Consider the following 26,375-nt stretch of genomic DNA (forward strand, 5'->3'; position numbering starts at 1 on the left):
GGAGCCCAGCGCATGGCGGACCTGTAGGTACCGAAAGTACTCACTGCCCTGCAGCTGGAACTCCGCCTGCAGCGTCTCAAAAGTTTTGAATCCCCCCCTCGTCCAGAGATCCCCCACTGTGCTGAGTCCGATCGTGTCCCACTTCTCGAAGCCCTTCGATGTCCACAGGGAGCCCAGCCTCTCAGAGGCATACAGTGGAGACGCCCGGGTCAAACGGTCCTTCCACCCCATAGCTGCATTAGCCGCGTGCCAAACCCGCACCATGACACGCGTCGGTCCCGTCAGACGGGAGTCGGGCGCGCCAGAGTACAGCGCTCGATTGTAATCGCCACCGGGCAGGAGCATCTTGTCCATCTCGAATGCCGGGTTCAGGGCGGGCCCGTAAAGGCCATGATTAATTGCAGCTAGCTGGGAGGCCCAGTAATACCGTTTAATGTCCGGGAGGGCGACCCCTCCATCGTACCACGGGAGCGTCAGTTTAGCCAGAGCAATACGCGGCCTCCCGTCCCAGAACAGGCGCCGCTGAAGGCCCTCCACCTCCCGAAAGTAGCGTGCCGGGACCATGTCCATAGTGTTCTGGAGGGCGTAGAGGAAGCGCGGCAAGGACATCATTTTAAACAAGGCCGCTCGACCGAGCGGCGAGAGCGGGAGACGCCGCCAGCGCACCACATCCTCCTTCAAACGCTGGAGAGGGGGCAGCAGATTCCGCTCATAGCGGGCCTCCGGGTCAAGAGTGATATATATACCCAAGTACCGGAAACCCTGGGAGGCAATCTGGATCGGGCAGTCCCGCGGCAGGACCGGAGCCTCCCCGGAAAGCACGTAGACACAGGATTTCGCCCAGTTAATGACTAGGCCTGAGTTGCGACCGAAGGAGCGCAAAACATCAACTAGGACGATCAGGGACTTGCGTGGGGAGGCGAGATACAAAAGGATATCGTCCGCGTAGAGGGACACACGGTCCTCGTGCTCGGGGGTCCAGCGGAGACCACGGATGGAAGGGTGCCACCGCAGCCACTCCGCCAGGGGCTCCAGGGCCAGGGCGAACAGAAGAGGCGACAGGGGACAACCCTGTCGCGTGCCCCGCCCCAGCGCGAACGGGGTCGACACACGCCCGTTCACCACCACCTGCGCCATCGGGCCCGAATATAGTAATTTGACCCAGCTGATGAAACCCGGGCCGAACCCAAACTTCGCGAGCATCGCCCAGAGATATGGCCATTCGAGCGTATCAAACGCCATGGTGGCGTCCAAGGACGCCAAGATGGCTGGCTCCCGCACAAATGGGACACGCGCAAGCACGCCGTGCAAGCGCCGTAGATTAAGCGCCGTGTTGCGGTGTGGGATAAAGCCCGATTGGTCTTGGTGGACCAAATCGCCCACCACGCCAACCAACCGGTTAGCCAACACCTTGGCGAGGATTTTGGGCTCCGCGTTCAAAAGCGAAATCGGCCGATAGGATGTGACCCGTTCACGGGGCTTCCCCTCCTTGTGGATTACCACAATTGTGGCCAGACGCTGGTCCGGCGGGAGGGAGCCCTGCGAGTGGGCCGCGAGGAACATCGCACGCAGGTGGGGTGCCAGCACATCCGGGCGTAGCTTATATAGCTCAATGGGAATGCCATTGGGGCCCATGGCCTTGCCGGATGAAATCGAGCGAATAGCCGAGGCAATTTCGTCCGAGGTGGGAGGGACGTCCAGCGAATCCCTGTCTTCCGCCGTAAGGGAGGGGAGTGCAATATCCCGAAGCAGGGCACGGGAGTCCGCCTCCGAACAGAGAGAAACAGGGGAGTAGACTCCGCGGAAATAATCCGCGAAACAGGAGACAATGGCTTCCGGCTCCGTGGCACACGCACCATCCACACTCTCAATCAAAGGCACCACTCGGCTCGCTCTCTCTCTCTTATCCAACCACGCAATCAATTTACCGGCCTTATCACCCACATCATACAAGCGCCCCTGCTGCTCTCTACCAAGGCCCCTGGCCGCCTCCGTGACGAGGGCCCGGTAGGCCGCCTGCTTTAACTGCAGAACATGTAACTTGGCGTCTGTTACCCCGTTCCCCAGGTCACCCTCCAATTCCGCAATCTCGGCCTCCACCCGGGTCACCTCCTCCCGCTCGCGCCGCCGGGCATTGGCAATAAAGGAGAGGGCCTCCCCTCTAAGAACCACTTTGAAAGCCTCCCATAGGGAGATGGCAGATGGGACCGACCCCACATTCTCCTCAAAATAGCGCTGCAAGGATGTGATCAAGTCGGCACGAATGGTGGGGTCGCGCAGATACCAGGCGTTAATCGGGGCCACCCTGCCATCCCCCCTCGGGAAGACATCGAAATGCAACAACAATGGGGAGTGGTCTGAAATACCCCGTGCCAGATGGCGCACCTCTCCCACCCTCCCCGCATGGGCCGCTGGGACAAGGATGTAATCAAGCCGCGAAAGACTACCATGGGCCCCCGAGTGGAAGGTGTATTGTTGCAATACTGGATGCTTTAGGCGCCAACAATCCACCAGGCCCAGTGTGTCTAAAAGGCCAGGCAGCCACGCCTGTGCCCGGGGGAGGTCCCTAGGGGGATGGCGATCCATAGATCCAGAAACAACCGCATTAAAGTCCCCTCCAACCACCAATAGGCCACTCGGAAGTTCCAGAAGGAGGCGCCCCAGGTCCGCAAATGTAGTGGCCTGTAGCCCAGGCGGGACGTACACCGACACAAAACTGAACACTCTACCCTCCATACGTCCCGCCAGAGCAGTGTAACGTCCCCTCTCATCGTGGTGCACCTCATCAATCTCCAACGGGAGCGAGTTCCTAACCATAATACCCACCCCCCGCGAGCCCGAGGTGAAGCCAGAGTGGGCCGCCAAACGATATCCCCTCCGATTCATTGCATGAAAGGTGTTACCTATAAGGTGCGTCTCTTGCAGAAAGACAACATCTGGGGAAATACGTTTTAAATACTGCAGGACCACACCACGCTTAATCCTATCCCCCAGGCCGTTAACATTCCATGACAACACAGTTAAGTCCCTACCCCCCATCATACGTCGAAACAATCGGTCGTCCCCCACCGAGCAGTCTAAAGACAACAAAACAGTTGCAGGATTGCCTTGCGGTACAAACAAACAACACACCCCCCCCACCCCCCGGTCCCAACAAAACTCCCCCCTCCCTGCACCCCTGCATGAGCCCAGACAGCCCCCCCAAAGTGCAGTGTGCCTGTCGCCCCATAGCTAAATACTAACTAGTCCCCCAGAGGAGGAGGGAAGCCCCCAGCAGACCCCACATGACCTCCATGGGAGGGGAACCTACAGAAGCAGTATGTGGTAAAGGAACAATGTCCCGAGCAAGGCAATACAGTCACCCCTCAATTCTGATCCAGCGGGCCCTCCTCGCCAGCCGCGCTCCCCCCACCCCCCCGGCCCCGATCCCCAGGCAAGGTGTCCAACCAGTCCCCAGCCGCCTCGGGCCGGTCGAAGAAGTGCGTGCGACCATCCACCTCCACCCGCAGCTTAGCCGGGAAGAGCATTGAGTACTTAAGATTTAGGTCCCTTAAACGACGTTTGATGCCAATAAAGCTCTGCCGCTGCTTCTGGACCGCCGGGGTAAAGTCTGGGTAGAAGTTTACGTCCATGTTGTCCAACCTGACCGGTCCCTGTTGCCTGGAGGTCTGGAGGATGGCATCTCGGTCCCGAAAAGTAAAGATTCGGGCAATAAGGGGCCGCGGCGGGGCACCGGTCTTAGGGCGGCCCCCGGGGACCCGGTGGGCACGTTCCACCGCAAAAAACTTACTCAGCCCCCGGGGCTGGAGATGGGTCAGGATCAAGTCTTCCACGAAGAGATCCGCCGCCTCCGCCTCACGTCCCTCCGGCACACCAATAATGCGGATATTATTCCTCCGGGCGCGACCCTCGGAATCCTCCAGTCGCCGGTCCATCAGGGCGCTCGCCTGGCCAAGCCGGCGCACCTCCTTCTGGAGGGCCACCACGTCAGTCGTGAGGCTCGTTGTGGTGTGGGTCAGGGAGTCGACTCGGTCGTTCGTTTTTGACAAGTCCGCCCTCACAAGGCCCACATCCACCAGGACCGAGTCAATTTTTTGCGACAAGGTATCAAAACGCTGGTCCACTGAGGCCTTCAGTTCAGCGATGGCGCCCATGACGTCCCGGAGGGTTAGATCCACTGGATGGGCGGGTGCCTCCGTCGGGCCCACCGGGGATGACCGCGTTGTCTCCGGAGAACCCTTTTGGAGCGTGTAGCGGTCCATACTATTGGCCTGGTGCGCCGTGCCACGGCGGGTCGTCTTCACCTTCGCCCGGTCGCCATCTTGTTTGGTGGCCATGCTGGCCCTTCCACCGTCGTGCCAAGATCTCCAAACGGGCCGTCCCACCAGATCACGGGTGTCAAGGGGGCGACCACAAAGCCGCGGGTCGACCCACCGCCGGCGGGTCAGCTGGGCACCTGGACAAGGCCACACCACCGCACCCCGCTCCGCAGCCCGACCTCGCCAGAGAGCAAGGAGGGCGCAAAAGCGAAAGTGAAAGTGCGGGGTACGCGAGTCGCCCAGCCCCGCTCGCCGCTGTTATTCACCTTGTCCCCGGATCGCGCCACTACTCCAATCCGGGGGGCCGGCGAGGAGAAGGCCGCAACCTTCAGTCGATGTTCCCACCGGTGTTCGGGGTCCGATTCGAGCCCAAAAAACGGGTAGTGCCTCAGCTCGGGTTCCCCGACACAGTCCCCTTAACAAGGACAGGATATTTCCAGGATTTATTCAGGAGGTCGCGGAGGTCCTCGGGAGCCTCGCACCTACGCGGCCATCTTGGTTGCGCGCTAGGCTCCTCCCTCCTTGGTAATGGTTTTATCGCCCTGAAGAAGGCGTTATGCTGAAATGTGTCGGCGGAAAAATAAAGCCAATTTCAACACCCATCAGTGCACCTAACATTTTTTTAAATTGTGGAACAAGCGGGTCCTACAACGGCTTATATGGATGCACCTGTCGTGATTTCGGCTTCCTTGTTGGGAAGTCGAAAAACAGATTCATTTTGGCCTGCCTGAACTGCCGCTGACAGATTTCGTCGACCAATACAGGTCGTGGATTATACAAATCCAGGGATGACCAGCCATTTAACAGACACCTGCGTAGAGATCGTGTTTGAAACCCAGCGTCAGACGAGGGGTGTTGGATGCACATTGGTGTGATTTGCAAACTTATCAGAAAACTTTGCAGCCCATGTGGGGTAGTATCGAGTGGTGGCAGGACTGGTGTGGTTGACGGTGGCCGCCATCTAGTTGCACATCGGGGAAAGATGTGTTGATTGAGTATTGAGGCCCATACTTAAATCTATGACATCATGGATGTCGACGCGTCATCTCCATGCTGTGGGTTATTTCTGTCCTCTTATTGGCCACTGAATAACCAATTAGGTTAATTTAAATCATTCAGATTTCTAACACTGTGCACCTTGGACAAGGTTTTAGCACACTGAGGAAGGCATTATGCTGAAACGTATCTGCGGAAAATAAAGCCAATGTTAACAGGTGAGTGCACCTTACATTTTTAAGTTGTTGTGGAACGGGTCCTACCCCCGCTCATATGGATGCACCTGTCGTGAGTTCGGCGGCCTTGTTGGGAAGTCGGAAAACGTGTGTGTATGTATGTGTATCTACTTTTATTAGGAACACAGCACAAGCAGGAACTTCCATTGACATAAAATTCCATCAGCCTAACGCTTTTCAGACAAAGCAGTCCTTGATCAAAGGTAAAGCACAGAGAGGCAGCAGCATGATTGCAGGCACATGAATACCTTTTAAGTAGAGTCCTGCCCAGATGGGCCATCATGTGACTATGCTAGTGTATGCTGGTAAAGGTAGTCCCCACACAATGCCTTCTAACCCCAGTGGGTCTGCCAACTCTATGCAATAAGTAAAAATAAGTTCAAAAACCCTCCAGTGGGCTAAAACAATGTCCCATTCCTTGCTGTGCTTGAAATTACCCCCAAGCCAATTGCTCCAAAAGTGACTAACAGTCAAAGTCGCTAGGCCGCGCTAGTTTCCACGGTGGTGCACCTCCACGACTGGACTGGCCGTAATATTTGCAAAGAAAGAGGTGCCCTCGACGAAAGCGCACTCCCAAAAGGCTTACTTTTATTAGGAACACAACACAAGCAGAACTTCCATTGCCTTAAAATTCCATCTGCCGAACTAGTTTCGTATACAGTGGTGAACTTATCTTCGATTCAATTAAACCAGGCGGAAACTCAATTACTGGCATTAGGGTAATCTTTCTGCCCGGAAAGCAGTCTAAACTACGTTCAAACACGAGTAGACATTTATAAGTTCATCTGAAAAAAATGAAATTAAAAAAGTACTTTGCTATAAAAAACTTAACATCAGACATTCCCACTCTTTTGATCATGGGTGATTTAACTAATACTAATCAGGAAGATTCCGCAGGCTCTATGCAAGAGTTGATTTCTGAAATGGGCGCTTGTGTGTCTGGTAGAACTCAATCACCCTTTAAGCCAAAATCAGCCTTTGTTCCAATCATGCCGTGTGATGCGATAGATATCTATCAAGATATCATTATTGAAAAAATCAAGAAACTTCGCCTTGCAATCAAGAGGCGGAAAAATGGCACCAATTTTAAGTTAAGAAAAATATCAGGACTTATTAAAAAAATTTGCGGAAACACAATGAGGTGATTATCAAGCAATCAGAGAAAGAAGGCAATATAGTCTTGTGGCCTAGAGAAGACTATATGTTGGTGGCGGAAAAACACCTAACAGATATCCAATGCCAAATCGAACGCTAAACAACTATCAACACTCAATGCCCTGTGTCTTCAACAACTATATAAATGGAAACGAGGCAACTTGATCACTAATGATAAATTTAACTACTTTCAAACTGAGTATCCAATAACCCCGTGATGTATTTTATACCTAAAATACATAAGAAAACTATGCCAGTACCAGGCTGACCCATAATCAACGCTAGAGGAGGAGTCTTAGAAAAAATCTCAGAATATGTGGATTTTCATCTGCAGGAGCTGGTAGTTGCCCTGCCATCATATATTAAAGACACCACTCTTTTCTGGAAAAACTTAAAGACATTTCATGGTCATCTGAATTTCTACTGGTATCCCTTGATGTGTGTGCTTTATAGACTAGTATTAATCACACTGCTGGTATAACGCAGTAAAATTATTTTTAGGAAACAGACCAATGGAACTCTATCAGCATGGCAAAATGATTTTAGAAATGATATCGCTATGTCTCCATAATAACTACTTCCTATTTAATAAGGACATTTATCATCAAATCAGGGGAGTCGCCATGGGGGCCTGCTTCTCCCCCAGCTACGCTTGTTTACACATGGGCTGGTGGGAGGAGCAGGTTCTCAGGGTGGAATATAGAAATATATGGCATGAGCGCATCATAGGATGGATGAGCTTCATAGATGATATATTCTTTATATGGACAGGACCCGAGGCTTTGGTCAGAGATTTTATTCCAAAACTTAATGTTAACAATCTTAATCTTCAGTTTACTGCAGAAATCAACAACAAATCCATAGATTTTCTGGATGTACACGTATGCATTGCAGAAAGTGGTATTGAGACCACATTGCATAGAAAGAGCACAGCCGGTAAGTCGACGCTTCATGCGTCGAGTTTTCACCCCACTCATCTGATAAGGAGTATCCCTTATGGGGAATTTTTAAGGCTGCGCAGAATCTGCAGCACTGACCAGTTGTTCGATGACTGTATTAAAGAAAGTAAACTTAGGTTCTTAGCCAGAGGTTACATTAAGCAGGTCATCAACACAGCCCTATCTAAAGTCAAGACCAAATCTAGGGATGAATTGTTAACCTGTTCCAACCTGTTCCAACACCTCAGGCAAAAAGAGAAAAGGCATTTTCACCAATGAGCATCTAGAAAATACCTCGATGAGATTCATACCGACGTACAGTAGCCAAAATAAGAAAATTAGGACCATCTTGAATAAACATTGGCCCATAGTTCAAACTGATACAGTATTGAATCAGTTATTCCCGACCCCTTCAGCTTTGACTTTTAGAAAATCAAAATCTATGTACAATGCCTTAGTCAAACCAAGTCCAGAGTTGGCAACTAATGTAATTCAGCCCAGTTCAATGTGGCTAGCACCATGCAATGGTTTTATTAAGTGTAACACATGCAGAGCATGTAAATTTGGAGCAAATACCTCACAATACACTACCGTTTATGGCGCGACTTTAAATAAAATCAATGCCAGATATAGCTGCCGTACTGAATTTGCTGTCTACGTGTTGAGCTGCACTTGCAGATTGCAATACATAGGCAGCACAAAGCTTCAGGTACACATATTCATTTTGCAGCACCTAAGGGCAATACTCAACTCGGGCATGACATACCCAGTGGCTAGACATTTTAAGGCAGTACACAGAAACACATTAGAAGATCTTAAATATTTTGTCATAGCTGCAGTTCCACCAATGAGAACGGGAGGAAACAGAGAAAGAACTCTTGACAATTGGAGGCAAAATTCATACTTGAATTAGATACCCACACTCCCAATGGGCTGAACAATGGGGAAGAATTGTACAACTTTTTATAAGGGACATTTTTCAAGAATTTTTGGGGACTTTTTATGAATATATTTTATGAACACAAAATATTTAATATATATATTTTTATTGAAATATCTTAACGTATTACCATATTTAAAGTATACGTATATTTATATGTATATTTATGAATGTCCATTTACCAGCGCAGATTCTCCAATCTAGATACATATATTTATATACTGTATCATATTCATATTAAGGCTTCCTTATGTACATTATGGTCCTAACAGGATTTATCCTTAGAGTTTTTGGTTATCTGTATCTACTCCAGTCAAAATATAGAAGTTTATACAAGGCTTTTCGCAGTGATAAGAACATCACACCCTCGCCTAAATCAGGGAAGTCGTAGTTATTAAGGAATTTATTCCATTAGTAATCTAACGTACGGCAGCACATGATACCATCAGCAAAGAACTTCCTAATGCTCCTAAAATTTGAATTTTAAAGAAGAATTATTTTTTTTCAAAATTTTCAGTCGTAATTAATTTCATTGTGAATATTTATCATTTTTTGTTTTGATGCACAAACACACTTTAAAATGCACTTTGAAGCACTTTATATATTCTCATGTGGTGCCATCACATAGATTAGCAGTTATTGAAGCAAAGTGTCCATGATGAACTTAAAAAAGTGGGTCATAAGCAATCCACAAGGGAAGCTCAATCAGATATCATAGTTAGATATGTCATCACAAATAAGACAGCAATCCTGACAATAGAGTCGTTATTGCATAGAATATTGTGTGTAATATAAATACCATATTTAATATGAAGCATTCCCTGGGGCAGCAATAGTTATATATGTACATATAGTTATTTTGACAAAATGTGATGTTGGCAACAATGATATGTTAATCTCCATGTTTAGGTCTCGCCTGACCCAGCGCATGCGCTGGTCTGGCGAGACTTATTGAGAGGGCTCCAAAAAGTGCATCATCATCCAGTGAATATGTGTCTTTCTGAAAAATAAATATTTTTTATATATGTATATCTAAAGGTTAATGGAAGAATAAATGGGTAAATAAGTGTCTAAATGGATGTTTTTTTTTGTAAACTTAATTGTATAACTGACTTATTAACAGTATCTTAGTGAATACAGTGATGTAATATGTGACGTCATCCGCAGTGGATTGCGGTCGCGCGAGTTATAGTTAGCTGAACTAACTATAACGGGGGAATTTCAATGGTTTTTTACGAGTGAAATGTCCAGCTAACTATAACGTGTGAAACCTATGTTTTTGTAAGTGAATTTGCAAGGTTTTTTAAATGCTAATTCCTAACTATAACGTGTGTGAAACCTATGGTTTTTTAAGTTAATTTGCAAGGTTTTTTAAATGCTAATTTCGAACTATAACGTGTGTGAAACCTATGTTTTTTTTAGTGAATCTATCTATCTATCTATCTATCTATCTATCTATCTATCTATCTATCTATCTATCTATCTATCTATCTATCTATCTATCTATCTATCTATCCATCTAAGACTGCCGGTGCATAAATCCCACAAAGTTCAGCAAATGGTCATGCCTAATCACTGCTGGTGCCATATGTTTCTGATGGCCCTCTGCCATCACTCATTTCATAGTGAGTCTAGTAGGCTCTACAGGTAAGTCTTATAGGAATAGTGATTCTTCCGATGGGCAGGACAGTACCAGATGGCATCAGCCTTCCTGTTTGATATCTACACTTTGAATCGTGTTTACAATGCTCTCCAGTTCATTTTTTTTTTTTTCTTTTTTAAAAACCTTTATTTACACATCAAATATTCACAGTCATGGGCCTACAACCGCCTGGGCCGGCCGCTAACGTAGAAAAAGGGGAGGAAAACAATAATACAGCAATCATGAGGGCAGGAGCGAACCGCACGCATAACGGCTGCAGCCGCCCACAACTGAACCCAGCACTACAGAAAGGTTTCTTATTAAATTCTTTATGAAAAAAAAAAACAAAAGGAAACTTAGACCAGGCAGAAGAACTCCATTAGCAGGGACTTGCTCTCTCATGAGTGGGGGACAACAGCGACCATGCAGCCCATTATACAGTTACTCGCGTTAAGAAGGGCGGGGGGGGTAGGGAAAAGATCGGTCATCAATCCTGCAAAGCGAAAGGAGAAAAAGACCAGGAACATCAAAGTCAAGGGGACATCGTTACGTCTGGTGCGACCACCAAGGGGGGGAGGGGGTGCATATATCCCCACGGTAGGAATTCCAGGGACCCCACATCTTACTCCATTTCTTAGGTTTGCCTCTGGCCACGTAAACCGTCTTCTCTCGGAACATGCACCAATCCATATTCTCTTTCCACTTCGTAACTGTGGGAGGCCTACCGGAACCCCAGAGCTGTGCAATGTCTCTTTTAGCGATCATCCAGTTCATTTATTGGTTGGCTTTCCTTCATGTAGAGATGCAGTGTGGTATATTTGCTCCTATGACTTTCTAACCTTTTGGAACCACGGGTAGCAAATAGTTTCCTTTCAGAGTGGGAGCCAGAGAACATTTGTTCATGGCACAGGTAGAAATATGTGATCCATGTCTCCTCTGTCATGGACCTAGAAGGAGAGCTAGTCCATGGGAAGATGCCTTTAAGTGGGTCAATGTGTGAGTAGCTGTAAGAGTTCACATTTTACTAAACAAGAATGTATCTGATAGCTATTCCACCTGAGGGTGGTTAGCTTTTGTGGCTCTATATCTGTCATTCAAATGTTGGCTGAACCTTAGGACATATTACGTTTGACATTTTCAGTCTGTGACATATAGGCATATCTGCCTTCAAATTTGGCATAATCGGCTAATGTTCCTGGAACAAAGGTTACAGACTTAAATAAAATCATTTCTGATGGGCATTCGGGTTACCTTGTGGTTTAGTCAGCAATGACGAAAACAAACTAGTGCTCTTAGAGTGTCTGTGGTATCGCTCAGTTTATTGGTATCATGATCTTTAGGTGAGCAAAATATTCTGGTGCTATCGTATTCCCAAACAATGTTGTTGAATCGCAACTGGCTGAATAAAATGTGAACATAGAGTTTTAAATAAATAAAGTCAAGGAAAATAGATTTTTGTTGTAAAAATAATAAAAATTCTTGATTAATATTTGTAAATTTAATTTGTGTATTCTGAGATAAAATTTTATCCATTCCTGTGGCAGTCTGAATCAAACTACAGTGATTCCTCTTGCGCTTTTTGCAGCCGGTAGAGGCTACTCAAAGAAACAATTTAGTTTCTACTTGCACATTACATTACAGTGTGTAGTAATTAGAGGATTAAAGGTCATGTTGTTGAGAGCAGTCTGATTTGTAATTTTACAGTACAATGCAAGCCGTTCATGCACACTAATTATTGGCTTAGTTGAGCCAGACCTTTTATAAGGGTTATGTGATACTTTTTTTGAGGAACATGTAACCTATGAATTCAGTTTCTCCATGTTAATAAACAGTTTCCATCGCGAATAATGTTTAAAGGGGTAAAATACCTTGCTTCCTCTCCCCCAACTGTTGACTTTTTAAGAACATAATTTCAATTTATAGAAAAATACACAGACTATGAGTAGTAGTACACACTTCTAGCCCACTCGGGGATTCTGTAATTGGTAATCATCCAGGTGCACAATGTGTTGTATATTTTATTGTAGGCAGTTGAGTAGGGTAGAATAACCATGTTGGGCAGAAAAATAAATAATCAAACTGCAGTCATTGGTAATGCTCCCCATCTACAAAACACATTACTGCTCATAGGATCATTGGTACACAAATGTCTAAAGAGTAAGTCATTTTGTAAACTATGAAAATAAGAATTGATTGGATACTACTTTTCATGTTAGTCAGTCTGACATATTTTAGAATAATCCAGTGGTGATCGTTATTTTAGTCTTCCAATATTTTGTTTGGAGATTCTAAGTACCTGAATATTTTTCTTTCAGGTTCATTTCAGCCCTCCAATGAAATGATGCTCAAATTCTATAGCTTTTATAAGCAAGCAACACAAGGACCATGCAATATTCCAAGACCTGGATTCTGGGATCCTGTTGGACGATACAAATGGTACACAGAAATGTCTAACATTGATTTATTATTGACTTATAAATGTGATAGTACTCTAATTTTTGTCTTTAAAAGGATTACTTGGAAGTTGATTTTTCTTGCCGTGCACTCGCTTTTTGAATCTTCACAATCAAAAATGTATGTTTTGTTACAATTACAGTTGGCAGGAGTTTCATCCTATCCATATTGCCCTGAATTTGCCGTTCCCCACCTCTTTGCAACTGTTATTTTCAGCTGTAACATCAAAACACAACAGGTACGGTGAATATGTCCAATTGGAAGGATACTTCCCTGTTCCTAGGCAATTGTCCCTAGGTACCAGACCTCTTGTGGGTCCTAATATATTTGGAGGAAGTGGTGTTACCCATGTAATGTGGCGTTGTACATCATTAATTACCTCATCCCTCCCTCGTAAAATGATAATATCATGGTGACCTTGCGCGATTAATGAGATAGTTCTTGAGATCTATTAATCACCTGGAAAAGGCTGGGAACCAGTTAAGATAAAAAATTCCTTAAAGTCTACCACAGGTATATCTTTATTTGGTGGTACCTTCGGTATAGTTAAAAATTGATCAACAAATCCTGGATGTCTCTAGGTACAACGACTCCACCAGCCTTAGAATGTTCTGACATGTTTTTGCCCTCTCAGAGGGCAGGCATTAGTCAGGACCATTCTTCAGGGCTATCAGGGGATCCCTTTCTCTAATATTGTGGGCGTGCTACTTGAGGAAAGACAGGGCCCAAATCTTGTAAAGGCCCATTAATGACGCAGTAATGTAGCTCAGGAAAAAGTAATACAGTTTGTGATATACTTGCACCATATTTACCTCAAATTCTCAAGTACAGACTTTGCTGCTGGTGTTCGTTAGACAGTGGTAATTTAGAAATTTCCCATTGTAAAGACATGAATTCACAGTCAATGTTGCCATTAGCCCCCCCCCCCCCTTCACAGAGAAGTCCCATGTTATCATGTTCTTTTTTGAAAATTACTACCGTGTAGTCAGACCTGTGATTCTTGATATACACTTAAAAAAAAAACCTTTTATAAAGCTTGATTTTTCTGTTGTTTTTCAAACGACATATTTTGCTTCAGCACAGTAGTCTTATTATGAGCAGAGACATTTTTTTGCAACGAGGTCCTCTCAACGCGTTTTGGTTAATGTTTGACTTTCTCCCTGATCAAAGTACATCAGTCTGGCAAGGTGATGGTATCACAGTGTAATAAACTCATATCGTAATGTCTTTTTAGTAATGTGTTAATTTAACACCGCTTCCCTTTCCTTCAGTGTTGTTGTGTGGTGTATTTAGATAGTAATGGGGGAAATTCCTACGTGGAAAGTTAAACGTGGGAATTTCAACCTGCAGAGTAGAATTGGACCTGATCTGCTGCTCCATGGGTCTAACGAACACAGAAAGCACAGTTGCTATTTGACTCACCCTGAGGGGCTTGGCAATGGATTTACCTGAATGCTAACTGCTTTTAGAAAAATATATTGCCCAGTTCCTCACAGAGCACTTAAAAGCATTTTCCGCACCAGGGAAAGAATGTTCCCCCTTGCAGGCAAACACCACACTCAAGATCCCTTGCTTGGTAAAATTTCTTTGTTGAGCACTGTCATGGTCTAGATATTGTAATGAACGAAACATGATTACCATTAACGTAAATTCAGTGGTTGGCCTCTCACAATGCTGGGCGGTACAAGAATTCCTCGTCCCTTGCAGTCCTCAAAGCCTGGAACGAGAAGTTCTAGTTTTACAGGACTTTTCCAGCGCAGTCCTTTCTTTTCTCCAAGCCGCAGGTGGCGATGGAAACAGCAAAACTATCCTCCATTTATAGATGTTATTCACAAATGTAGGAAACTTCTCACGTGAAATCTGTACTATCCTTGCAGGCTTCTTATTCAGAAAAAAAATCTGGTTTCCTTTCATACAATTTCTGTTCTTAGATTGCGACTTAGTTATTAGAAGCTGCCTTTTACGTGTGCACTGATTCTGCAGGCAGTCTGCAGTCACTTGATGGAGTTGGCTAACTGAGATTAAAAACATATATGGCGTGAAGGGCTTTCCCCGCCGTAATTTTTATTTGCAAATATTTATTTTTAAAAACATGCCTCCTTAATCCGTGCCACCATAAAACGTAAGTGAAATAAATAAAAAGCCCAAATAATAAAATCTACTTTGAGTAGAAAGATAACTGTAAGCTATGGGATGCCAAAATACCAAAGTTAAGACAGTTGTTTTGTTGCTGGTTGTAGACTGCATTTCCAAAAAGGGAAAGTCTGTTTTCCTTACGACCTTGACCTATTTTCCTACTTTTTTTTTATTGTTGTATTTATTGAAATTTGCACAATAAGAGACATCTCTTGCTTCATCATTCCAGCAACATGGAAAGTGAAGCGTTAATATAGACAGAGGGAAATAAAAACAATTAAAATCATAAAAGAACCACAGCAGTGTCTACAGAAATACAGACATTCACAACGAATATGTCTCTGCATTATACATACATTGGTACACATGTCAGATTGCTTACTCTGTTAGATACCAGGTATAAGTCTTGTCTCAGCAGCCAGTGTTCGCAGGCGCTATGACGTGTCTGCCACGTCAGTTATCTTGTCAGAGGTCAATAGGGCCTTCCCCGCTAAGTATGTTTGGTACAATCCCCAAAAGTTTTTGGGACGACTCTAGGGGGGGTAGCAGCTTGCTATACAGTTCCGTCTGTGTATTACACTATAGCATGTCACATGACCACTCCACTCCTGTAAAGTGGGAGAGGGGCCGCGTGCCCAGCGCATCACAATTCTCTGCTTTGCAATTAGCAAACCCATTTCAACCAACCTTCCGATTTCCTTCTTTATTTGCTTAGAATAGCCCAATAGGGCAAGCAAAGGATCGGGGGGTATAGGCACCTCAGAAATGTCACTCAATTCCTGGAATATCTGCCTCCAATATTCGGTGACCACAGGACATAACACGGCCACATGTAAAAAATCTGCGGAACTCGCTTTGTACCTCTCACACTCAGCTGTTTCGCGCAACCCATACCGAAGTAAACTTGCTGACGTGTAATAAACTCTTTGTAAATATTTAAAGTGGATTAGCCAATGGCGGCCGTTTAAGGAGAATCGTCGCCTCGCAGCAGTATCTCCAGGTGTCGTCGTCAATAATCATATCGAGGTCAGTTTGCCACTCCGACCTCGACTTAGTTTAAAAATTCTTACAGTAGCTTTGAACTACTCTGTAAATATTAGACACCAACCTATTGGGAGACTCCGATTTTAATATGAAAGTGAAAGGAGCTACCTCCGGTGGCTCCGCCATTTCGTCGCCTAGGAGCTCTCGTATGGCATGACGCACTCTATGGTAATGAAATTGTACTAGTGGTGTGGCTTCATGACTTTCGGCTTCCACATCAGTCCACGTACATACTCTACCCTCCAAGAAGAGGTCGTCAGTTTTAGTAATGGTGATAGACTTTAATGCATTGATCGCTGCCCGGTCCCCACTCATACGAAGCCAGGCGCATCATTCCAGCGGGCCAATTGGGGAATATAATATATTGCACGCCTGTTTCTTCACCAGATCGCGCCACGCATGCATGGTGGTATTAATTGAGTCAAGAACTCCCGTACGATGATCAGGAGAGCAGAAGAAGCGGGTGGGAAGATTAGCGGGGGTGACAGCTACTTTTCCTATATGTAAATGTGGAGGGTCCAATTGCTGGTGAATCCAATGGAATGCATGTGAGCTTTGTGCTACTCTATAATAAAGGTCCATATCCGGGGCACCCAGACCACCCAGACCTTAGGGTAGGGTAAGCAACTTCCAGTGGACTCGTGGCTGCTTCCCCGCCCAAGATAACTTAATCAGTACAGAGGTGATAGATTTAAAAAAGTAAACTGTAAGGACCATGGGTATATTTAAAAACAGAAACAAAAACCTTGGGAGGACCACCATCTTCATCAGCGTTATAAGCCCGAGCAAAGAGATAGGCAGTCGTATCCAGCGATCCACATCCTCCTCAAGTTTAGTGACTGTCCTATCATAGTTTTCCCAGAAAATTATCTCCTGGTCTGTGTAGATCTGTGATCCATGATATTCCCTAAGCACACACGCTAGGGGTTCTGCAACTATGGCGCACGGAAGAGGGGATAGTGAGCATCCCTGCCTGGTGCCACTAGAAATGTTAACGGGAGCAGTTACCTTATCCCCAATTCGAATTCTGGCGGTGAGAAAGGTGTACAGAACCGCTACCAATTTAAGAAATATTTCACCAACCCCTATCCTCCTTAATACTACCCCCATGAAGGCCCATTCCACAGAGTCGAACACTTTTTCTGCGTCTAAGAAGACTGCCGTATCTCTAACCTCTGGGTGAACATGTTGGATTGTTGCAAAGAAAGTGCGCAAATTGTATGCTAGGTTCCGCCCCTTGACAAATCCCGCCTGTTCCATGCTAGCCAATTTCGGAACTAACAGTGCAAGGCAATTGGCTACAATCTTAGCATATATTTTGGTATCTACGTTTAATAATGACAGTGGGCGAAATGAGGAGCACTCTTCCAGGGGCTTACCAGGCTTCGAAATAGTAACCATCATGGCTTCCCGCATTGATGGGGGCATATCTCCTGATTCACTAATCTCTTCAAATAGAGTTACCAGGTGGGGAACTAAAAGGTCCCTGAATTCCTTGTGTAAAGCCACTGTTAGGCCGTCCTGCCCGGGGCACTTTCCTAGCGCATACTCTGTAAGGCCGCGTTGATTTCCCAGGCCTCCAACGGCCTCATCAGATATGCACGATGTTCATTTGTGAGCCAGGGTAGTTTTATGTGTTCAAGATAGTCCTGAATCATGCTTTCGTCTACATGCGCACAGGACCGATAAAGCTCCATGTAGTACTGTCTAAATTGGTTTGCTGTACTTTCGGGGTCCGCCCATAACTCTCATTCATCAGACCTTACTGCCGTGATCATTGAGGATTCTCTCCTGTGCCGCAGTAACGCTGCAAGCTTGGCTCCCGGACATTTCCCCCTCCCCGTAGCTTCGGGCAACAGCATATTTCCCCATATGTTTAACTTCACTGTCGGCTACTTCATGGTACTCCTCCAATGTCTGTTTTAATTCTTCAGCACTATTAACTGCCCCTCCGCGCCGCAATCCCATCTCCAGCTCAGTTAGGTGTTCTTCCAGGCTATCTAGCCTCCTCCTAATAGCGCGCAGCACCCCCGAGTGTTTAGAAATTGCTATGGCTCTGATGTAAACTTTGAAAGTTTCTTAAACTGTGGACAACTCAGGAACTGACCCTACATTCTTTGCAAAAAAGTCTTCTATAGCTTCAGCGATATCAGCTTTAAATACGTTCTCAAGCAGCGAATAGGAGGGGAATCTCCACATGAACGGGGCAGGTCGCTTCGGTAGGCAGCGCAGCACCAGTAGTATAGGAGCATGATCTGATAGGGTTCGGGGATGAACCTTACATTCCCGGATCTCCGAGTATAGCCCTCTCGCCAATAGCCAATAGTCTATTCTCGTGTGTAGCTCGTGCGGGGCAGACTAGTGTATGAAACCCCCTTGCTCTGGAAATCGTGTGTTCGAAATATCCACCAAATCTAGACGTACCATGGCATCTGCAATCGATGTCGCTAGGCCGAAGTACAACGAATTCAACCTCCTGATCGGTCCATGGTTGGGTCTAAGACGCAGTTAAAATTGACTCCCACAATCCGCGGCATTGCAGAATCCACAAAGGGACTTGTAAAAAGGGCCTAATAAAACTGCGGGTTATCACAATTAGGCCCATACACATTGATTACTAGTAAGTCAAGGCCCTTCCCCCTGCACCTGGAGATGGTATATCTCCCCTCCACATCTGCTATAACCGGGTCTAATTTAATTCCTGATTTCGGATTAACCCATGTGAGCACCCCTCTGGCGTGGGACGTGAACCCTGCTGCATGGAAGAAGCCCTGTAATACTCTCTGCTTACTATCTATTGGTAAATGGGTTTCCTGCAACAGGGCAATGTCTATAGTATGTTGTTTTAGATATGCAATGACATCACCTTGCAGTGATTATTAAGCCCTCTGAAATTCCATGTCAGATATCTAAGCAGGTGCCCAGCGTGTTGGGTCATCGTAGTGATGTCTGGGGATCTGTGATGTGCCTGGCTATCATGGCGTCCAACCTAGTCAACTGGTTATCTTGTCTAAAATTTACCTTAGGAGCAATACACTCTCTGTGGTTCAAAAAACAAACAGCAGTTAACTCCCTCCCACGTTGCATCATTCCCAACTGGACGCAAACGAAATACCCAAACAAGGACGGCATAGTGCCATCCGGTGGAGCACACACAGGGGCAGATCTTGCCTCTCCATCAACTCTCACTCAACTATAACCGAGTGTGGATATCAGCCATTGAAAATCAGATTTGGCGTCTTGTTCTGCCCATCTTTAAAACTTACTTACATTCCCCTGTAACTGTTCTGAGTCATTCTTGCGTTGCTGCTTTGTAGAATATTCCTTTAACGCTTTCTGCAGGGATTTTGGATCGAGGAAGATCTTTGAGATGCCATTTTTTGTAACTCAGACGTGCAGGGTAGAGCATAACCTAGTTAAGGTGTTGGGCACGCAGTGCACGTTTCAACGGAGCAAACTGCCTCCGCGTTTCCTGAACTTTGGCAGTGAAGTCAGGGAACAGCGATATGGTAGAGCCCTCATACTGCAGGTTCCCTATTTCTCTGGCTGTTTTTAGGGCCGCATCCCTATCCCTATAGTTCAGGAGTTTGGCAATAATCAGGTGCGGAGGGGGTTTGGGGCCCAAAGAGCGGTGCGCACTCTCAATCACAAACATGGAGGCAAAAACTTCACGGCCTAGGAGGGTCACTAAAAGGGTCTCAGTGAACAATTCCATATTTCCAGTGGCAGTGGACTCGGAAAGGCCAGTAATTCGAATATTGCTTCTCCTGGACCTGGTTTCCAAGTCCTCCGATTTGTCTTGTATCTGTGCAAGGGCCTTGCTCATCTGCTTTCGTGCCACATCAGTCTCCATGTGAGCTTCCTCCACCTCGGTCATGCGTCTCTCCGCCATGTCTAGCCGTTCAGAGTGTTTATCGAGGCGTTCAGACAGGTGCTCGATACAGTAAACTAATGAGTCCATCTTCCCATCTATTGAGCTAAGTCATGCTTGCATAGTAGCTAGAATTTGACGGAGGTCTACAGGCGTTTCTTTTGTCATATCACACTGTTCTGGGTGGGGGGGGGAGGGGGGGGCTGAGAGTCGCTCGCATCCCGGGTTCTTGTTTTGCGCTGTTCAAATGGTAGCTTGGTCTGGACCTTATCCACCTTCCCCATCGCTAGAGGGACCGCGCTGTCCACTGGCTCACAGAGCGCAGAGTAAGTACTTACAGCAAACGGGCACGTGCAGCATCAGGCAACTGAGAGTGTACCCTCTACGCACTGCGACAAACTGATCAGCAACTTAAATGATGTAGCGTGAAGTAGACAGAGGTGGGCCTCTTCAGGATCTGGCTCACACTGCAGAGCTTGCCTGGACCGCTGCTCCACAAATTGAAACAACTTCTTCTCAAATTGTCACCTCCAGTACCTGGGGCAATCGCGAGCGGGTAAGTAGAATGGATGAGCCTCCCCAAGGGAGCTTACTTAGGCAGCCGTCCCCTGCCCAGTACTCTCTTTATTCTCAGGCTCCAGGATTCATGCCACCATAACAGGGGCAAATTAGGGCATCAGTGCTCCCAAACTGCAGCGCAGCAGCATGTACAGCACCTGAGTCCCGGGAATTCCTCTTCATAGGCCGTCAACAGGCTTCCCACGGCACTACATTGAGCGCACACTTCTTCTGCTCTCTGCAGTAATGCGCATCCCCAGGGGGGCCAAAGCGAAGACCGCGCCGCCCCCGCTACAGCTCGTCAGGGCAGCGCATCACGAGGGAAGATGCTTGATAGGCCGCACCGCAGCGTCTGGCAATCTCTCCGCGCTGGCACCGTGAGGCCTAGACACGCCCCAGGTCAGGCATCCAAGGAGCTGGGACGGAGCATCAACAGGCAGCCAGGGCCTCCGGCAGTGCCCGTGCTCCCCTCAATAAATTCACCAACCAGGAACACCGCGACGATCAGGGAAGCGGGCGCGCTCCCACTGCATAGTAGTCCCCAGGGAGTGTACCTCGCCACGTTGCAGGCCTCCATGGCAGTCAGGGCAGCTCACTTCTCAGTAGGGATTACACGGTGTCCGCCCCTTTCTTTAGGCTTTTCTAGGCAGGGTTTGGTGCAGGAGAACCGCCGCTGCTCAGGGCACACAATGCTGGGTGTAGCAGTCGGCAAAACTGCTAGGATATTAACGGATAGGGTCAATGGGTTAGTGGAGCTCCGCTACCTCGCAGGCCATTTTGCAAGCCGGCAAGCTCCCCCCCCCTCCCCCCACCCCCACCCCCCTCCATTTTTCTACTGTTCACTGCCAATCATTTTACAAGTGTCAAAGGATCCCTGTCGTAAAAAATATGCAGGTTTGCCAACCTCGGTCTTGCTATTTTGTTTTAAGCCACAGCCTTCCTGGAGATGCCTAGGGTAGTTCTTTGTAGGGAGTTTCCGACCTTTTCTGTTTGCTCTTGAATCAGTGGCGTAACGATAATGGAGGGGGCCCCCCTGCAAGGTACGTGGAGGGGCCCCCTCCTGACTATATCAGGAGCTCTCTGGCCGAAGTGCTGTGCTGAGGGGCCCCCCGCACTGCGGGGGCTGCGGGGGGCCTGTGTTACGCCCCTGTCTTGAATAGGAAATCTCCTGAAGCTCACATAATTTGTTCCTTGAGGTGGTAACAACTACAATCAACAGCACAGTCCTGCAGAAATGTTGCTACTACTTGCCAGTAGTGCGCAAAAGATGGTATGTTTTCAAGCATCACTTGCTTACATGCAGCTATGCTGCTTCGATTGGCAGGCATGTCAATCAATAAAAAAGTTCTAAATGTCTTACAGCTAATTTTCTTCACTTAATTGTGGATTTTCAAAGAGGTACCCAAGTAGTTTTCGTAGACTACAGTTTTAACAGTAAAATTATGCCCATGCCCTACTCTCTGGCAGGCAAAGTCAATTGAACTCACCCATTCGAGAGCTATTTGCTTTGGGAATGTGTTTTAGCCATGTTGTGCACCAGTGTGGCTGCTGTTCATCATCACAAAGTTAGTGGGGAGGGTTAGAGTAGAGTAGAGTAGGGTGGAGTGGGGTGGGTAGGGTGGGGTGGGGTAGATGGGAGTGGGGTAGAGGGGAGTGGGGTGTAGAGTATAGTAGGGTATATTGCGGTAGAGTGGAGTGAGATAGATTGGGATAGAGTGAAGTGAGGTAGATGGATAGAGTAGAATGGGGTAGAGAGGAGTGGGGTAGATGGGGATAGAGTGGGTAGAGTGGGACACAGTGGTGTAGATTGGGGTGGTGTATATTTGAGTGGGGTGGATTGGATTGGAGTGGAGTAGGGTGAGATTGGAGTGGGGTAGGCTGGAGATGGCTAGATAGGGGTGAAGTGGGGTAGATTGGGGTGGGGTAGAGTTGTGTAGATTGGAAAGTGATTATTTGTTTCAGTTAATTAAAAGATAAAAATAGAGCACTAAAAACAGTCTTCTGGCCGGATGAGGACACTTTAGATGGAGACCCTGAGGGTCAGTCAGCGACAAATAGTTACGATGCCCTTGCCTCATCCATGACCTATGAGGTAAATAGAGAATCATGAAATGGCGCAATGAAAGCCGTTGATACTCACAATAAATTGATCGGTGAGAAGACACGTAAGTAGTGACTTACGAGTCAACTGAGTTATAACAAGGGATCTGTCGATCTCAGAAGCCGGTCCTAGTGAAGACTTGGACCCATATGGCCAATAATGGCCGAAATATTTTGACCGCACATGTATGATGCTGAGGACAATTTACACGTATGAACAACATCACCACCTTACTTTTTATTCTTACCCCTGCACACTAGACCCACATTAAAAGTCAATTTTTAGATACAGGAGGTAATTTTAGCTTTTTAACCTCATGTATCCCGCCAGTACTTTCCCTCAAAAGGAGGCAGTACTTGCCTAGGGAAGCGAGTACCTAGGTGTGAAACCCAATGATGATGCTGACCGATACTACACCGTAGTGGTGACCACTTAACACCACCAGTGGCAAATATTGGTGGAGCGTTTCGGGTAGATAACTGGTACATGAAAACACCAGAAAACCTCTAAGTTCACTCTCTTTTGATTAAGATATGCTACACCAATGACATTTCCATAAGCTTCTACCTCCCCCATAGTGGTATGGTACGGATAAGAGATGTTTTACAGGCAGCCCAATTGAGCTCAATTTCAGCTCAATAGAGAAGCACAGCGGCAAGTATTCTTTAGCACAAAATCAGATTCTAATTGCCTTCAGTGCTTTGCCATTATAAAAGATCACAATAGTTTATGTTAATTTATTTTTTAGCAAGTTTTCAGTTAGGTATAGAATCTGACAACTGTGTTCTCTCATAAGTCTAAGTTATCTATAATGTAGAGTATTTCCTCAAAATGTGAACAAGAACCATTGGTTGGGCTATCTGGAGTCAGTCGTGCAAATTGAATTTTGTATACATCAGAGCTAAAGGCTTAAGATAAATATGTTTCTGTGTTAAACAGGTGCTATATTATGTGCCATGTTTTTTACATCTTATGATTGCTATCATCTCTCAGTTCTGCCTGTGTTGCCAGAATGATATTATTAGCGATTGGTGATTTATGGCATCAATATGTTCGAAATGTAAAAAAATTGGGATGAAGGTCTTTGAATATATTTTGATTAATGTATTGATCCCAGCCCCATAATTAGTGTACTGGGGTTTTTTCTGATATTCCGGAGCTGAATGTTAATGCACAAAAGCTTCTATCTCTGTTTTACTAGGTCTCTTTGATTACCTAATCAAGGAAGTTGTCAATACCTCTGGAATTTAAAGCATGGTTTATCAAAATGAAAAGTGTTAGAAAGTACAAAGTCTGCTATACACTGTTTAATGGTACTGTTAAAATAAATTATCAATATTTGGGCTAAACTTGACGCATTTGAGGGAGAGGAACATTTTATATTGCGTTAATTATTTTAAGGATTTGCTCGTTATGCTTAAAAGTCTGTATTATAATATTTACTTTATTTTTGTTTAGAATTCTGCTACTCAGACATTGAAGGCAATTAATTGAAGGTAGCAATATAATTACCTTTATTAATTCATAAGGCATCAATAAACCTACCATATCAGATCCAGTATGTTTCATGTCCTGTATAACTAATTTAGCAATGTCCAAAGATTTGGGTAACAAGACTAGTGCAGGTGTGCACTTTTGGTAAGATTACTTTAGTGAGTAATGGATTCGAAAACTGTAGATGAGAGGAGGCTTTAACTTTACAATTTATTGACTGATGTTTCTCATTTGCAGGGATGCCTGGAGTGCCCTTGGAGTTATGTCCAAAGAAGAGGCAATGATTGCTTATGTTGAAGAAATGAAAAAGGTTGGTTAATGTTTTGATTTGTTTTGCAGAAACCTCCTTGATTTTTGGATGCCTGTGAACTCCTCCATTGTCAAATCTGAAAATGCTGTTCAGAAAGTTATCCTTGTGGCCAATAATATTCCCCAATCCTAAATGATGTGTCTTCCCTTAATGTCCTCCGCCACGGAACCACTTAGGTTGTTGTTTATCTGCTTCACAAAGGCAGTGCCTCATGCCCATGATGCCACCAGAATCGGGAACGTTTTCTTTTTTCTCTTTTTAGTCTTTTTTTCTTGACGTTTGATTTTGTCATATTTCTAAAATCGCCATAGCCACTAACTGGAGCGCTGTCAGAGTTCCAGTAAAATACAACCAGAAGATATTAGGGAGACTTTTCTGACTTTTCACCAAGTCCTAGGTCTAAATTTCACTTCTCTTCCAGAGACCAAGAGGAAAGATGTAAGGTGAGTTCATCTTCTGAAGCGGTTGTCACCCAAGAGCATAAAAAAGTGCAGAAGATCCTACTACCCATCCTTTTCCTCTCCCTGACATTGACTGTTAGACCGGTGCCAGCATGAAGCTTACCTGGTTCTGCAGAAGTCAACAACCTCTTCCAGTGAACCAATGGCACTTTTACATCCAATCCGACAGGTACCATTTCCTTAGTCACACACTAAGCAAGTGCCAGACTTTAAGGAGTCTCTGCTCAGATGTTCAGACTCACAGCCACAGCCCCTACCTCCATGTGTAGACATCCACTTTACTGCCACAGAGTTGAGCTCTGATCTTAGACCATGCTGGTATCTTGTAAGTAATGTGCATGACTCCAGCCTCTGATGTGGCTCCTTGAAAAATGCTCTCCTCCACAGCGTTAACATCTTTGACTGTGTTCTATACTGCCATCTGGCTTTGGTGCGGGCAGCACATTCCTAATCAATGTAACTGGGGTAGAAAAAAAAATTGAGTAAGAGTCGTCCGTATACAAAATGTCCATCACACGTCCTACGGTCTTTCTGAAGTGGTCTGTGAAGAAAGTGGCAATCCTTCCCCGCTTCTCCCTTACTTTGGCAGAGAAGAGAATTATATGTTCGAGGCATATGAGCTGCATATTGCACACTATGCATAGATGGCCATCTGGTGTTGGGCCCGGATGTTTGCACTTGTTTTTGTCCTGGAAAGTCTTTGGAAGTCACGAGGTAGGTGACTCCTCCTTAGGGTCATAGTGTGCATGGGCATCGGCTCCATCCTCAGATTGTTTTTTTCCGCCATCGGGCTCGGATGTGTTTCTCGCGCTCCAGTTCGGAACCGTTACCGATTCCTGTTTCGACGCGCAATCCTTCACCCTTTCGACGGTATTGTCTCGATCGCGAACCCTAATCGTGGGCATCTCTACAAGTCTTCGATTCCGGTCGTCGAAGAAGGTCTTCGGGCTGACCTGAGCCTTGGCATCTGGCTTATGGAAAAGACGCCTTTCAAAAAGTGTCCTTGATGTGGGTCGAAGTTTCCCCACACCGATCTGCATGAGGTGTGTAACCTCTGCCTCTCTCCGGAGCACGAAGCCAGAGACTGCCTAGCTTGTGCCTCTTTCCGCTCGAAGAAGACCATCCGGGATCGACGAGTTCGAAGGACCATGACTCGCTCGTCGCGTTCGATCCCCGACGACATCTTCCAAGAGGGCGTCGATGTGCCAGAGGAGCGGGTCAAAGAAGGCCTCATCAGCACCTCCGAAGCTGATGACTCCGACGTCGAAAAAGTAACTCCGGCTCAACGGGTCGTAAGTAGAGACGTCGACCCGACCCACTCCCTACAACAACAAAGGCTTCGTCACACCTTCACCTTTGGGCTCAGGTGCACACCGACACACTGCTTCCCGTGCCCCGCCCTTGGGCCCGGCAAAGAAGCCTACCAATCCTTCCGGCGACTCGGACTCGAGTCTGCCTGCCACCGGCGCCGAAACCCAATCATCGGCACCGAAAAAGAAGTCGCACCCATCCTCCGTGCCGACCGCTAGTTCCACCCCGAAGCCCTCGGCACTGAAGACACCAAGCAGTGACTCTTCGGCACCGAAAAAACACTCGAAGGCGACGAAGAAGCCACTCCCCAAAAGTTCGGACTCACACTCTTCGGAGCCGAAAAAACCATCGACACCGAAGAAGCACACAGAGACTGGTAAACCACATGGCTCCAAGCCTGAAACCGCTC

At 46.4% G+C, this 26,375-nt stretch overlaps 1 protein-coding gene across 6 annotated transcripts in view; it reads left to right on the top strand.

Annotated features, from left to right (window-relative positions):
* The window catches only part of ACBD5 (acyl-CoA binding domain containing 5), a 319,177-nt gene that overhangs the window by 33,141 nt on the left and 259,661 nt on the right, over positions 1-26,375 (top strand). For all 6 annotated transcript variants that reach the window (XM_085631746.1, XM_085631748.1, XM_085631752.1 and 3 more), the window contains exons 3-4: positions 12,542-12,662; positions 24,122-24,194. In XM_085631746.1, the coding sequence (XP_085487872.1) occupies positions 12,542-12,662; positions 24,122-24,194 (194 nt within the window). The remainder of the gene's footprint in view (positions 1-12,541; positions 12,663-24,121; positions 24,195-26,375) is intronic.

This window comes from Triturus cristatus, chromosome 10 (assembly GCF_964204655.1).
Source record: "Triturus cristatus chromosome 10, aTriCri1.1, whole genome shotgun sequence".
In the NCBI taxonomy this organism is placed as follows: Eukaryota; Metazoa; Chordata; class Amphibia; order Caudata; family Salamandridae; genus Triturus; species Triturus cristatus.